At 38.1% G+C, this 15,783-nt stretch overlaps 1 protein-coding gene across 1 annotated transcript in view; it reads right to left on the reverse strand.

Annotated features, from left to right (window-relative positions):
• ATP8B4 (ATPase phospholipid transporting 8B4 (putative)) overlaps nt 1-15,783 on the reverse strand; it is a 261,101-nt gene that overhangs the window by 101,465 nt on the left and 143,853 nt on the right. The window contains exons 13-14 of the mRNA XM_032174818.2: nt 14,280-14,488; nt 3,704-3,747 (exon numbers count right to left, since the gene is read on the reverse strand). Of these exons, the coding sequence (XP_032030709.1) occupies nt 3,704-3,747; nt 14,280-14,488 (253 nt within the window). The remainder of the gene's footprint in view (nt 1-3,703; nt 3,748-14,279; nt 14,489-15,783) is intronic.

Here is a 15,783-nt window from a genome sequence, read left to right on the forward strand (position 1 = left end):
ACAGACACTTCTCAAAAGAAGACATACAAGCGGCAAACATGAAAAAATGCTCATGATCACTAATCATCAGAGAAATGCACATCAAAATAACAATGAGATACCATCTCACACCAGTCAAAAAATTTTTGTTAAAAAGTCAAAAAACAACAGACGTTGGTGAGGCTGCAGAGAAAAGGGGACACTTACACACTCTTGGTGTGAATGAAATGAGTCCAGCCACTGTGGAGAGCCATTTGGGGATTTCTCAGAAAACTAACAGTTGAACTACCATTTGACTCAGCAATCCTATTACTGGGTAATTCCCAAAAGAAAATAAATCATTCTATCGAAAGGACACCTACACCCATATGCCTATCACATTGCTATTCATAACAGCAAAAAACATAGAATAAACCCAGGTGCCCATCAACAGTGGATAGGATTAAGAAAATGTGGTAAATATACACTATGCAGTACTATGCAGCCATTAAAAAATGAACAAAATTATATTCTTTGCAGCTACACAGATGCAGCTGGAGGCCATTATCTTAAGCAAACTAATGCAGAAACAGAAAACCAAATACCACATGTTCTCACTTATAAATGGAAGCTAAACATTGGGCACACATGGACACAAAGATGGGAACAATAGCCAGTGGGAATTACTAGAGGTAGCACAGAGAGAGGAGGACAGGAGCTGGAAAACTACCTCTTGGGTACTGTGCTTACTATCTGGGTGATGGGTTCAACTGTATCCCAAACCTCGGCATTCTGCAATATGCCTTTGTAACAAACCTGCACATGTACCCCCTGATTCTAAAATAAAAGTGGGCGAAAGAAAACAAACAAACAAAAAACACACAAACAAAACAGAAAATCCCAAGTATTGTTGCGGATGTAGAAAGATTGGAATCCTGGTGCACAGTTCATAGAAATGTAAAATGGTGTAGTCACTATAGAAAACAGTATGAAAGTTCCTCAAAAAATTAAAAATAAAACTACCAGGCTATCCTGCAATCTCTTATATGTCCAAAAGAACGGAAATCAGGATCTTGAAAAGATATTTGCATTCCCATGTTCATTGCAGCATTATTCACAATAGCCAAGAGGTGGAAGCAACCTAAATGTCCATGAATAGAAAAACAGATAAGGGCGGCCGGGCGCGGTGGCTCACGCTTGTAATCCCAGCACTTTGGGAGGCCGAGGCGGGCGGATCACGAGGTCAGGAGATCGAGACCATGGTGAAACCCCGTCTCTACTAAAAATACAAAAAATTAGCCGGGCGTGGTGGCGGGCGCCTGTAGTCCCAGCTACTCGGAGAGGCTGAGGCAGGAGAATGGCGTGAACCCGGGAGGCAGAGCTTGCAGTGAGCCGAGACTGCGCCACTGCACTCCAGCCTGGGCGACAGAGCGAGACTCCGTCTCAAAAAAAAAAAAAGAAAAAGAAAAAGAAAAACAGATAAGGGAAATGTGATAGATACATACAATGGAATATTATCCAGCCATAAAAAAGAAGGAAATCCTGTCATGCTACAATATGGATGACTCTTGGCATTATTATAAATGAAAAGCGCTGGTCACAGAAGGACAAATACAGAATTATTCCACTTTCATGAGATCTCTAAAGTAGTCAAACTCATCAAAACATAAAATAAAATGGTTCTTGCCAGAGACTGGGGAAATGAGAATATGGTGATTTGCTGTGCAATTAGTATAGAGTTTCAGTCATGCAACATTAAAAAAAATTCTACAGATTTGCTATGAGCTTACAGTTAACAATACCATACTCAACACTTAAAAATTTGTTGAGAGTAAAAAATAGAAACAAAATGAATAAAATGGAATTCAATAAAGAACAGAGAAAAATAGTGGGAAAAGATTCAATAGTAAATAAGATCCCTATTAAGGGATTACTGACTTCTGGAATGTACAATATATACTTCTAAAAGTTTATGACTCAAGTATTATCCCTGTAATAATGTCTTTTCAAAAACATTTGATGGGAAATAAGTTCGACAGATGCTTTGTCTTAGAGATTGTAGAATAATATTATTTTACACATTATGCAAGTATATGAGATGACCTATATACAAGACACTCAGTTACTTATGTTGGTCCCAGAATCACAGAAACTTATTTAATCACAGATTGTTTTGTTCGTGTAATAAATTTTGAACACGATTGCATTATGTTTTTATATTTTAAAATACTTAAAATAAGTGTATATATTATTATATGACTAGTAAGTTCTAAAATACACACTGGCCTTGGACTTCCCTAAAACCATCCAGAGAAGAAACTGGCCCAAAGAGTTTATAGACAAACTGTCATTCAAATATAATGATGGTGTGCTTTATATCTAAGGCATAAACCTCAGTGATGGAGGAAAAAGTGATAAACTCAATTACATGAAAATAAAATATTTTTCATGGCAAAAATACCAGAAAAAATAATCATGGGACAAAGGACAAATTGGGAAAAGAATACATAAAACTCATTTCACAGACAAATACTTATTTTCCCTAACATAGAAATATGCAAGTTAATTTTTGTAATAGACAACCCAATAGAAAAAAATGGGTAAAAATAATTATGAACCACAGGCTGGGTGCAGTGGCTCACGCCTGTAATCCCAGCACTTTGGGAGGCCGAGGCGGGTGGATCACGAGGTCAGGAGATCAAGACCATCCTGGCTAACATGGTGAAACCCCATCTCTACTAAAAAATACAAAAATTAGTCAGGCGTGGTGGCGGGTGCCTGTTGTCCCAACTACTCCGGAGGCTGAGGCAGGAGAATGGCGTGAACCCGGGAGGCAGAGCTTGCAGTGAGCCAAGATTGTGCCACTGCACTCCAGCCTGGTTGACTGAGTGAGATTCCATCTCAAAAAAAAAAAAAAAATTATGAACCAGAAACTTACAGAAATATCGTAAGCTCTTAAACATGAAAATAAGTTGAAACTCGCTTATAATAAGTTAAAATTAGAACCAATATTGATGTACCCATTTTTCATATAATCTCATCAAAGATCATAAACTTTGATAAAACATTGTGTTGGTGAGAGTGGGGGAAATCAGACACTCTTACACTTGTTTGTGTCAGGGTAAATTGTTATAAATTCTAAAGAAGGCAATTTGCAATATTTATCAAATTACAAATGCAGATACCTTTTGATTTAGCAATTCTATTTCTAGAAACAGATTCTGTATTCTGTAACATGTGAAATAACATATGTACCCAGTTTTTTTTGCTGCATTTTCTTTACTAGAAAAATATTGAAAATCCTAAATGTCCATTAGTGTCTCTTCATATAAATTTTGGAACATCAATATAACAAAATACCATTAAGCCATTAAAAAGGATGAGAAAGTACTTTTTTAAAACTAATCTAGAAAGATCTCCAAGATATATTGTTGAGAATGTTGAAGAACATTATGTAAATTAGGCTACCACCTATGTACTGATTTTTCCCACTATGTAAAAGGTGGGGAAATATAATTCCTTGTATCTGCATAAATATCTCAAGAATAAAAAATAGAAGGAACTCTGTGGTTGGTTCAGTAATATGAGAAGGAATTTTGAATCACATTAATCTATTTTTTAATGTTATGCATTAAGTATCTCATCTGGTCTTAGTGGAAATCAGGACACTAAAAGTGTATCATTTTCTTAAAAGTACATATAATTTGAAATTAAAACTAAGAATAAAATTTTATCACTTCCACACCTGAGTTATTTCTGTCTTCTGATCCAGGTCATCATGTACTTCACCTGACAAAACAAAAATTGAGAATTAAAAGTAAGTGAAACTGAAATTAGATTTAGACATTTAGTTTTAAGGAATACACTTATTATTTATTACATCACCATTACTAAATGGCATTATGAATTTAAACAGGGGAATGACTTTAGGAGTGTTTTCAAATTGTAACCATAAACGTGGCAATGATGCAGTGAGACATTCGTGTTTGTCCAAGATAGGACTAAGTGCAGTAGGCATTAAAACAAAAAATGAAGCAATCATGTTTTTCTGTAAATGTTATCATTCTGTTATTACATTATCTATGATATTTGCAAGAGGCAAATTTCTATCTTCCACGTCATTCCCACTGTTGAGAAATCCAAAATGATATCCTTGCCAGGCAAATTCTTCCCAATGCAGAACTTTGCCTATCTTGGTTTGGGCCAGATACATCTGTGTAATATCAAGATCAAATTAGCATGTAAGCCTTAAACAATGCCAGTACTTTCTGCAGTCAGAAAACATAGCCACCCATATGCTAGAAATTTAAAATAACTTTTTTCTTAGTATAAAGCTAATATGTACTTATTATAGATCTAATGGAAAATAAGGGACATTTACAATAGAAAATAAAAATCACTTCCCTTCATCCAGAAATAACTAGTATTTGTAGAATGATTTTTATTGTGTATTTTTATATACACATATATTCACCATACTGTTCATAATCTTCTTGTTCTTACAGTTTTCAACCATGTAAAGTATGAGAATTTCTCCTATCAAATTGTTGTGAATCTTATTTTGAATCGTTGTATAGTAGCCCATGATTATAGATGTAGCATAATTTATTTTCGTTTTCCCTATTGTGAGGCATTAATTTTTTTAATTTTTACTTAGCATTGGAAGGTTTCATACTATTTGCCAGGATTATGTTTCTTATAGTGAGTTACTTAAAGAAAATATCATCAGAGTGAACAGACAACCTACAGAATGAGAGAAAATTTTTGCAATCTATCCATCTGACAAAGGTCTAATATCCAGAATCTACAAGGAACTTAAACAAATTTACAAGAGAAAAAACCCAACAACCCCCATTAAAATGTGGGCAAAGGACATGAACAGACAATTCTCAAAAGAAGAATAAATGGGGACAACAAAAATATGAAAAAAAGTGTAACATTACCGATCATTGTAAAGAAATGCAAATCAAAACCACAATGAGAAACCATCTCATGCCAGTCAGAATGGGTGTTACTAAAAGGTCAAAAAATAACAGGTGCTGGCAGGGTTGTGGAGAGAAAGAAACTCTTACAGAGGGGCTGTAAATTAGTTCAACCATTGTGGAAGACAGTGTGGCAATTCCTCAAGGACCTAAAGGCAGAAATAACATTTGATCCAGCATTCCAATTACTGGGTATATACCAAAGGAATATAAATCATTCTATTATAAAGATACACACACATATGTTCATTGCAACACTATTCACAATAGAAAAGACATGGAATTAGCCTAATGCCCATCACTGATAGACTGGGTAAAGAAAATGTGGTACATATACACTGTGGAATACTATGCAGCCATAAAAAGGAATGAGGTCATGTCCTTTGCCGGGACATGGATGGAGCTAGAATCCATCATCCTCAGCAAACTAACACAGGAACAGGAAACCAAACACTGCATTGTTCTCACTTATAAGTGGGAGCTGAATGATGAGAACACAGGGACACATGCGGGATACAGCACACACTGGGGCCTGTTGATGTGGGAAGAGAGAGCATCAGGAAGAATAGCTAAAGGATGCTGGGCTTAATACCTAGGTGATGGGATGATCTGTCTAGGAAACCACCATGGCATACGTTTACCTATGTAACAAACCTGCACATCCTGAACACGTACCCCTGAACTTAAAAGTTGAAAAAAAATAAAGTTACTTGAATCAACCTGTGCCAGGCTCTTAAATTATCACTGATCCTTACAATAAATTTGCAAAGTGAAGATTTTCATTTCTGTTTTATGGATAATGGAACCAAAGAATGGTTCAAAATGACACGACTAAATGAAAACTAAAGTAAGCATAGTAGGTTTTTAAATCTAAGTTCTCTCTCTCTTCGCTATGAGCTCAATGCTATGAGCACCAACCACTTGACAAGCAGTTCTATTTGTTGTTTTTCTGGGGTGCTGGTCTGAACCTGAAATGCTGTATGGCTGCTGTGTGGGAGGAGTCCCTGAGCTAGTGAATGAATCTGGTCTAGCACCTGGAATTTAAATCTCAAATTCACTGTGTTATGCTCTAGTGGTTACCCTGTATGCAGTCACTGCAATAAAATGATGGAAAAGAGGAAAAGAAAAAAAACTGTGTCTTTGTGTTGAATGGTCTGCCTCCTCCCTACAGTAAAAGCCCATTTACAGGGCTGGTGATGAAAGTGAAGAAAAATTGCCTAAGAAGATAATATTTCTTAGCAAGGAAACAGAAGATTTAGATAAATTAAAGTCAAATGTTAAATTTTCCCAAGGCCTGCATCTGTGATATTGATACCCCCAACTTGTATGAAAACAAGGAAAAATGATTCTGAAACATTCTGTGAGTGCTTTAGTAAGAATTTCTTTTAATGATGTTATAAATGCATTATAAATTATAACAGCATATAAATTAAGAGTCTAAAGGGATTACTTAAATCTTTAAGTTACTTTTCTGCATTTCATGAGAGGAATTACAAGCTATCATGGGATTTGTGAATTTGGAGATTTGCAAAAATCTTGTGAAAGTCAAGAGCCTTCTCCAAAAATAGGACCTTTATCACAAATTGTGATAAACATTTCTACAAATGAATCTTGGTCCACATGTCTGATAATTCCTTTAAGATTGCTTCCTAGAAGTGATTGTATTATTAGATCAATATGTTGCAAAAGACATCCAAAAGGTCCCCAAAATTCAAAATATTTTCAATATTCTGATTAAAAGTTTCCCATTTAAACTATATTTTGGGTTAAAGCAGTATTTTTAGAAAGCCTCTGAAAATAATGTCCAATGGGAACTTTTTAAGGAAAGGTTCTATGTTATTTAACAGTCATTATGATACTGATATTAGATTAATATATTGATATAACAATGCAACTGTGGGCTTGTGGAAGTCCAGGTTGGAAATCATCTTGTCTACTGCCAGAGAAGGCAGGAGAGGAAGCTGAGAGTGGAAGACAGCTGAGGAAACCATAATGACCATGGGTTATAGGGGTGTGGGTAACCAAAGGAGGTCAAAAAGTAAGAGACTGCAAACATCAACTTCTTCTATTTCTTAGTTTTGTTCAGGGTCAAATCTTGTTTTAAAATACTTGGCAATGTGTGAAGTTTCCCATCGGGGACAAAGGAAAAGTTTCCCCTCTTTCTTGGATTTGCTTTACTTCCTGAGATTTCCGTATCGAGAAACTGGACACTCAGAGTACCATGAAGGGACATTGGGAGACCAGAGGAATCCACAGAAAGTTCCACAGAGCCTCTGTGCTCTCAGCAGAAGGAACAATCTGCAAAACGGCCAGCGTTGGGGTGACAAGGGTCACATATAAATGGAATGCTTGAAAAGCCAAATATAGAGCATGTATTCTGATAAAAGCATGCAAACAAGAAGTGGGTATTAATGAAACAGCTTATCTGGCCATTCAAGACAGCCCCGTAAATGAATAGTAGATTCCCAAAACCATGTGCACTTACATAAACCCCAGAGCTGATAGGAATCAAGTATAAAATGCTGCCCTTACTGAGATAACTCAGGCTACCAAGAACTTGCTCTCCCTAGGATATGGTTCTATTCAGCACTACAAAACAGAATCACACAGCTGGGGGGACCTGGGCAAGATGGCCAAATAGGAACAGCTCTGGTCTGTAGCTCCCAGTGAGATCAACACAGAAGGGGGGCAATTCTGCATTTCCATCTAAGGTAACTGGCTAATCTCATTGGGACTGGTTAGACACTGGGTGCAGCCCATGAAGGGCGAGCAGAAGTAGGGTGGGGTGTCACCTCACCGGGGAAGTGCAAGGAGTCAGGGAACTCCCTCCCCTAGCAAAGGGAAGCCTTGAGGGACTGTGCCATGAAGAACGGTGCATTCCAGCCCAGATACTATGCTTTTCCCATGGTCTTCACAAACCGCAGACCAGGAGATTCCCTCAGGTGCCTACACCACCAGGGCCCTGGGTTTTAAGCACAAAACTGGGCAGCCATTTAGGGCAGACACAAAGCTAGCTGCAGGAGTTTTTTTTTCATACACCAGTGGCACCTGGAATGCCAGTGAGACAAAACCATTCACACCCCTGGAAAGGGGGCTGAAGTCAGGGAGCCAAGTGGTCTAGCTCAGCAGATCCCACCCCCATGGAGCCCAGCAAGCTAAGATCCACTGGCTTGAAATTCTCACTGCCAGCACAGCAGTCTGAAGTTGACCTAGGACGGAGGCTTGAGTAGGCAGTTTTCCCCTCACAGTGTAAACAAAGCCAGGATGTTCAAACCAGACGGAGCCCACCGCAGCCCAGCAAAGCCTCTGTAGCCAGACTGCCTTGCTAGATTCCTCCTCTCTGGGCAGGGCATCTCTGAAAGAAAGGTAGCAGCCCCAGTCAGGGGCTTATAGATAAAACTCCCATCTCCCTGGAACAGAGCACCTGGGGGAAGGGGTGGCTGTGCGTGCAGCTTCAGCAGAAATATATGTTCCTGCCTGCTGGCTCTGAAGAGAGCAGCAGATCTCCCAGCACAGTGCTCGAGCTCTCCTAAGGGACAGACTGCCTCCTCAAGTGGGTCCCTGACCCCTGTGTATCCTGACTGGGAGACATCTCCCAGCAGAGGTTGACAGACACCTCATACAGGAGAGTCCTGGCTGACATCTGGCAAGTGCTCGTCTGGGATGAAGCTTCCAGAGGAAAGAACAGGCAGCAATCTTTGCTGTTCTGCAGACTCCGCTGGTGATACTCAGGCAAACAGGGTCTGGAGTGGACCTCCAGCAAACTCCAGCAGACCTGCAGCCGAGGGGCCTGATTGTTAGAAGGAAAACTAACAAACAGAAGTGAAGAGCATCAACATCAACAAAAAGGACGTCCACACAAAACGCCATCCGAAGGTCACCAACAACAAAGACCAAAGGTAGATAAATCCACAAAGATGAGGAAAAACCAGTGCAAAAAGGCTGAAAATTCCAAAAAACCAGAATGCCTCTTCTCCTGCAAAGGATCACAACTCCTCACCAGCAAGGGAACAAAACTGGACAGAGAAGGAGTTTGACAAATTGACAGAAGTAGGGTTCAGAAGGTGGGTAAAAACAAACTCCTCCCAGCTAAAGGAACACGTTCTAACCCAATGCAAGGAAGCTAAGAACTTCGTAAAAAGGTTAGATGAATTGCTAGCTAGAATAACCAGTTGGGAGAAGAACATAAGTGACCTGATGGAGCTGAAAAACACAGCACAAGAACTTTGTGAAGCACACACAAGAATCAATAGCTGAATCAATCAAGTGGAAGAAAGGATATCAGAGAGATTGAAGATCAACTTAATGAAATAAAGTATGAAGAAAAGATTAGAGAAAAAAGAATGAAAAGGAATGAACAAAGCCTCCAAGAAATATGGGACTATGTGAAAAGACCAAACCTATGTTTCATTGGTGTACCTGAAAGTGATGGGGAGAATGGAACCAAGTTGGAAAACACTCTTCAGGATATCATCCAGGAGAACTTCCCCAACCTAGCAAGGCAGGCCAACATTCAAACTCAGAAGATACAGAGAACACCACAAAGATACTCCTCGAGAAGAGCAACTCCAAGACACATACTCATCAGATTCATCAAGGTTGAAATGAAGGAAAAAATGTTAAGCAAAGCCAGAGAAAAAGGTCAGGTTACCCACAGAGGGAAGCCCATCAGACAAACAGTGGATCTCTCTGCAGAAACTCTACAAGCCAGAAGAGAGTGAGGGTCAATATTCAACAGTCTTATAGTAAAGAATTTTCAACCCAGAATTTCATATCCAGTCAAACTAAGCTTCATAAGCGAAGGAGAAATAAACTCCTTTACAGACAAGGAAATGTTGAGAGATTTTTGTCACCACCAGGCCTGCCTTACAAGAGCTCCTGAAAAAAGCACTAAATATGGAAAGGAAAAACCCATACCAGCCACTGCAAAAACATACCAAATTGTAAAGACCATCGACACTATGAAGAAACTGCATCAACTAATGGGCAAAATGACCAGCTAGCATCATAATGACAGGATCAAATTCACACATAACAATATTAACCTTAAATGTAAACGAGCTAAATGCCCCAATTAAAAGACACACTGGCAAATTGCATAAAGAGTCAAGACTCATTGGTGTGCTGTATTCAGGAGGTCCATCTCATGTGCAAAGACACACATAGGCTCAAAATAAAGGGATGGAGGAATATTTACCAAACAAATGGAAAGCAAAAAAAAGCAGGGGTTGCAATCCTAGTCTCTGAAAAAACAGACTTTAAACCAACAAAGACCAAAAGAGACAAGGCCATTACATAATGGTAAAGGGATCAATGCAACAAGAAGAGTTAACTATCCTAAATATATATGCATCCAATACAGGAGCACCCAGATTCATAAAGCAAGTTCTTAGAGACCTACAAACAGACTTAGGCTCCCACACAATTATAGTGGGAGACTTTAACACCACATTGTCAATATTAGACAGATCAATGAGACAGAAAATTAACAAGGATATTCAGCACTTGAACTCAACTCTGGACCAAGCGGACCTAATAGACATCTACAGAACTCTCCACCCAAAATCAACAGAATATACATTCTTCTCAGCACCACATTGCATTTACTCTAAACCTGACCACATAATTGGAAGTAAAACACTCTTCAGCAAATGCAAAAGAATGGAAATCACAACAAACAGTCTCTCAGACAACAGTGCAATCAAAGTAGAACTCAGGGTTAAGAAACTCACTCAAAACCACACAACTACATGGAAACTGAACAACTTGCTCCTGAATGACTACTGGGTAAATAACGAAATAAAGGCAGAAATAAATAAGTTCTTTGAAACCAATGAGAACAAAGAAATGACGTACCAGAATCTCTGGGACACAGATAAAGCAGTGTTTAGAAGGAAATTTATAGCAATAAATGCCTACAGGGGAAAGATGGAAAGATCTAAAATTGACATCCTAACATCACAATTAAAATAACTAGGGAAGAAAGAGCAAACAAATTCAAAAGCTAGCAGAAGACAAGAAATAACTAAGATCAGAACAGAATGGAAGGAGATAGAGACACAAAAAACCCTTCAAAAAATCAATGAGTCCAGGAGCTGGTTTTTTGAAAAGATTAACAAAATAGACCACTAGCCAGAATAATAAAGAAGAAAAGAGAGAAGAATCAAATAGACACAATAAAAAATTATAAAGGAGATATCACCACTGATCCCACAGAAATAAAACTACCATGAGATAATACTATAAACACATCTATGCAAATAAACTAGAAAATCTAGAAGAAATGGATACATTACTGGACACATACAAACTCCCAAGACTAAACCAGGAAGAAGTAAAATCCCTGAATAGATCAATAACAAGTTCTGAAATTGAGGCAGTAATTAATAGCCTACCAACCAAAAAAAGCCCAAGGCCAGAGAGATTCACAGCTGAAATGTACCAGAAATACAAAGAGCAGCTGGTACCATTCCTTCTGAAACTATTCGAAACAATAGAAAAGGAGAAACTCCTCCCTAACTCATTTTATCAGGCCAGCCTCATCCTGATACCAAAACTGGGAAGAGACACAACAAAAAAAGAAAATTTCAGGCCAATATCCCTGATGAACATCGATGCGAAAATCCTCAATAAAATACTGGCAAACCAAATCCAGCAGCACGTCAAAAAGCTTATCCACCACGATCAAGTTGGCTTCATCCCTGGGATGTAAAGCTGGTTCAACATATGCAAATCAATAAATATAATCCATCACATAAACAGAACCAATGATAAAAACCACATGATTATCTCAATAGATGCAGAAAAGGCCTTTGATAAAATTCAACACCCCTTCATGCTAAAAACTCTCAATAAACTAGGTATTGATGGAATGTATCTCAAAATAATAAGAGCTATTTAGGACAAACCCACAGCCAATATCATACTGAATGGGCAAAAGCTGGAAGCATTCCCTTTGAAAACCGGCACAAGACAAGGAAGCTCTCTCTCGCCACTTCTGTTCAACATAGCATTGGAAGTTCTGACCAGGACAATCAGGCAAGAGAAAGAAATAAAGGGTATTCAGATAGGAAGAGAGGAAATCAAATTGTCTCTGTTTGCAGATGACATGATTGTATATTTAGAAAACCCCATCGTCTCAGTCCCAAATCTCCTTAAGCTGATAAGCAACTTCAGCAAAGTCTCAGGATACAAAATCAATGTGCAAAAATCACAAGCATTCCTATACACCAATAATAGACAAACAGAGAGCCAAATGATGAGTGAACTCCCATTTGCAATCGCTACAAAGAGAATAAAATACCTAGAAATACAGCAAACAAGGAATGTGAAGGACCTTTTCAACGAGAGCTACAAACCACTGTTCTAGAACATGAGAGAGGACACAAACAATGGGAAAACATTCCATGTTCATGGATAGGAAGAATCCATATTGTGAAAATGGCCATACTGCCCAAAGTAACTTATAGATTCAGTGCTATCCCCATCAAGCTACCATTGACTTTCTTCACAGAATTAGAAGAAACTACTTTAAATTTCATATGGAACCAAAAAAAGAGCCCATATAGCCAACACAATCCTAAGCAAAAAGAACAAAGCTGGAGGCATTACACTACCTGACTTCAAACTACACTACAAGGCTACAGCAACCAAAACAGCATGGTACTGGTACCAAAATAGATATATAGACCAACTGGACAGAACAGAGGCCTCAGAAATAATGCTACACACCTACACCCACCTGATCTTTGACAAACCTGACAAAAACAAGCAATGGAGAAAGGATTCCCTATTTAATAAATGGTGTTGGGAAAACTGGCTAGCCATATGCAGAAAACTGAAACTGGACCCCTTCCTTACACCTTATACAAAAATTAACTCAAGATGAATTAAAAACTTAAACATAAGACCTAAAACCATAAAAACCTAGAAGAAAACCTAGGCAATGCAATTCAGGACATAAGCATGGGCAAAGACTACATGACTAAAACACCAAAAGCAAGGGCAACAAAAGCCAAAATTGACAAATGGGACCTAATTAAACTAAAGAGCTTCTGCACAGCAAAAGAAACTATCATCAGAGTGAACAGGCAACCTACAAAATGGGAGAAAATATTTTCAATCTATCCATCTGACAAAGGACTAATATCCAGAATCGACAAGGAACTTAAACAAATTTACAAGATAAAAACAAACAACCCCATCAAAAAGTGGGCAAAGGACATGAACATACTCTTCTCAAAAGAAGACATTTATGTGGCCAGCAAACATATGAAAAAAAGCTCATCATCACTGGTCATTAGAGAAATGCAAATCAAAACCACAGTGAGATACCATCTCACACCAGTTAGAATGGCCATCATTAAAAAGTCAGGAAACAACACATGCTGGAGAGGATGTGGAGAAATAGGAACACTTTTACACTGTTGGTGGGAATGCAAATTAGTTCAACCATTGTGGAAGACAGTGTGGCAATTCCTCAAGGATCTAGAACCAGAAATACCATTTGACCCAGCAATTCCATTACTGGGTATATACCAAAAGGATTACAAATCATTCTACTATAAAGACACATGCACACATATGTTTATTGCAGCACTATTCACAATAGCAAAGACTTGGAATCAACCCAAATGCTCATCAATGATAGACTGGATGAAGAAAATATGGCACATATACACCATGAAATACTATGCGGCCATAAAAAAGGATGAATTCATGTCCTTTGCAGAGACATGGATGAGGCTGGAAACCATCATTCTCAGCAAACTAACACAGGAACAGAAAATCAAACACTGCATATTCTCACTTATAAGTGGGAGCTGAACAATGAGAATACATGGACACAGGGAGGGGAACGTCACACACCAGGGAGTGTTGGGATGTGGGAGGCTAGGGGAGGGATGGCATTAGGAGAAATACCTAATGTAGACGACGGGTTGATGGGTACAGCAAACCACCATGGTACATGTATACCTATGTAACAAACTTGCACATTCTGCACATGTATCCCAGAACTTAAAGTATAATAATAATGAAAAAGAATCACACAGAGCACTGAAAGGAACTTCAGAGAGTATCATATCTAACCCTCTTCTCTATCCATGAATGGCAGTAAATCCAAAGTTTCATCTAAATTACTCAACATTTATCCAGCACATATTTAAGGAGAATTTATTGTCTGCCAAGCATACCAGCATCTATATGGTAGAAGCTGATGGTGCCCATATTAATAAGAAAGCCAGCGATTGTTTTGGATTTTTAAATTTTTTTTAATGGGGTCAGTTATTCAAGAAATTGTTAACAATATCGTTAAGAGAAAGGAAATGTTTCTCTCACCATAGATTCTCCCATTAATGGAACATCTTTTAAAGGTCATGATGTTTTGAGTGAGGGTACCCGTTTTGTCGGAGAAAATGTACTCAATCTGCCCCAGTTCCTCATTGAGCGTGGTCGTTCGAGCCTCTGCAGGTATTGCTTTTCGAGAATAATACATCTTCCGGTCCCAGTTTATAAAATAACTGTGTCCTAGACGAATTACTTCCACACTGTCATCCATTACAATGGAAGAAAAAAGAAATGCTCCATTAATTTCAGAACATACAATATTTTGCCAAAATAAGAAGTCTGCCAAAGTCTTCAGGGGTTAGAGGAAAATGTGGATGCTCTGTCCCTAGGTCCCAGTGATCTTCAGAAGCTTCTCAACAGAGTCTGTTTATAAACCTTTCCAAGTCATTTCCCACAACACCATAAAACAATAAGCCAGCTTAGGATAAAGCTTTAGGGAATGTTTCATGGTTTTCTACATTAAACAGGCCCAGTGGAGATTTTGTGTGTAGCTTATTATTTTTTGTCTCCTCCTATAAGATATGGCAGTGGTCCCCAACCTTTTGGTCACCAGGGACCAGTTTTGTGGAAGACACTTTTCCACAGATCAGGGGAAGGGGGATGGTTTCAGGATGATTCAAGCACATTACATTTAATGTGCACTTTATTTCTATTATTACATTGCAATATATAAACTGCTGTGCAGTTCACAATAGGGTTTGCACTCCTTTGAGAATCTAATGCTGCCGTCACTGATCTGACAGGAGGCAGAGCTCAGGTCTGTGGCCTGGGAGTTAGGGAACTCTGTGGTAGGGGAAACTAATGATTATTGAAGATGTTTGTCTTACGTCTGATCTAAAGAAATGTGCTATTGAGAACTTTCTCTCCAATACACTGTTTGATGTGGCTTCACTTTGTCAAAAGAGATAGAAAATAGTATTTCCATGAAGCAGAACCAAACCATAACAAATACTGAGTGAAAACAGGATGTGTCGTCATACCGCTCTTCCCATTTACCATGAAAAGAGTGTTGCATCACATTCTAATTATATTAATTATTACAATAATTATTAATATAATTCTGATTACATTCTAGTAATCATTTATGACTTCCCAGCTCCAGAAGCAGAATTTTTATGGCAAAGTGTATGAACTCTCTCAATGCTCAATGTCATACATAATGCCAAACTAATTTCCAAAAACATCATAGCAACATAAGTTTCTACCATCAGATTATTAAGAATTATCTTTCACCACATGCAAATTCAACAGGTATGTAACCACTGTTCACTGCATTTCTTTTCAATGAGTTTAACGCTTTTTTCAAATGTTATTGGCCAGTGACATTTCTTCTTGGAACTATCTAATTGTATCTGCCTATTTTATTTTTCCTATTCTGATATCAGTGTATTTCTTAGTGATTTGTAATAATTCTATAGTTATTAAGTCTATTAATTCTGTCAAAAAACAATGCAAATATTTTATCCAATTTATCGTTTGTCTTTTTTTTTTTTTT

The sequence above is a fragment of the Hylobates moloch genome, unplaced genomic scaffold, assembly GCF_009828535.3.
Source record: "Hylobates moloch isolate HMO894 unplaced genomic scaffold, HMol_V3 SCAFFOLD_14, whole genome shotgun sequence".
NCBI lineage: Eukaryota > Metazoa > Chordata > Mammalia > Primates > Hylobatidae > Hylobates > Hylobates moloch.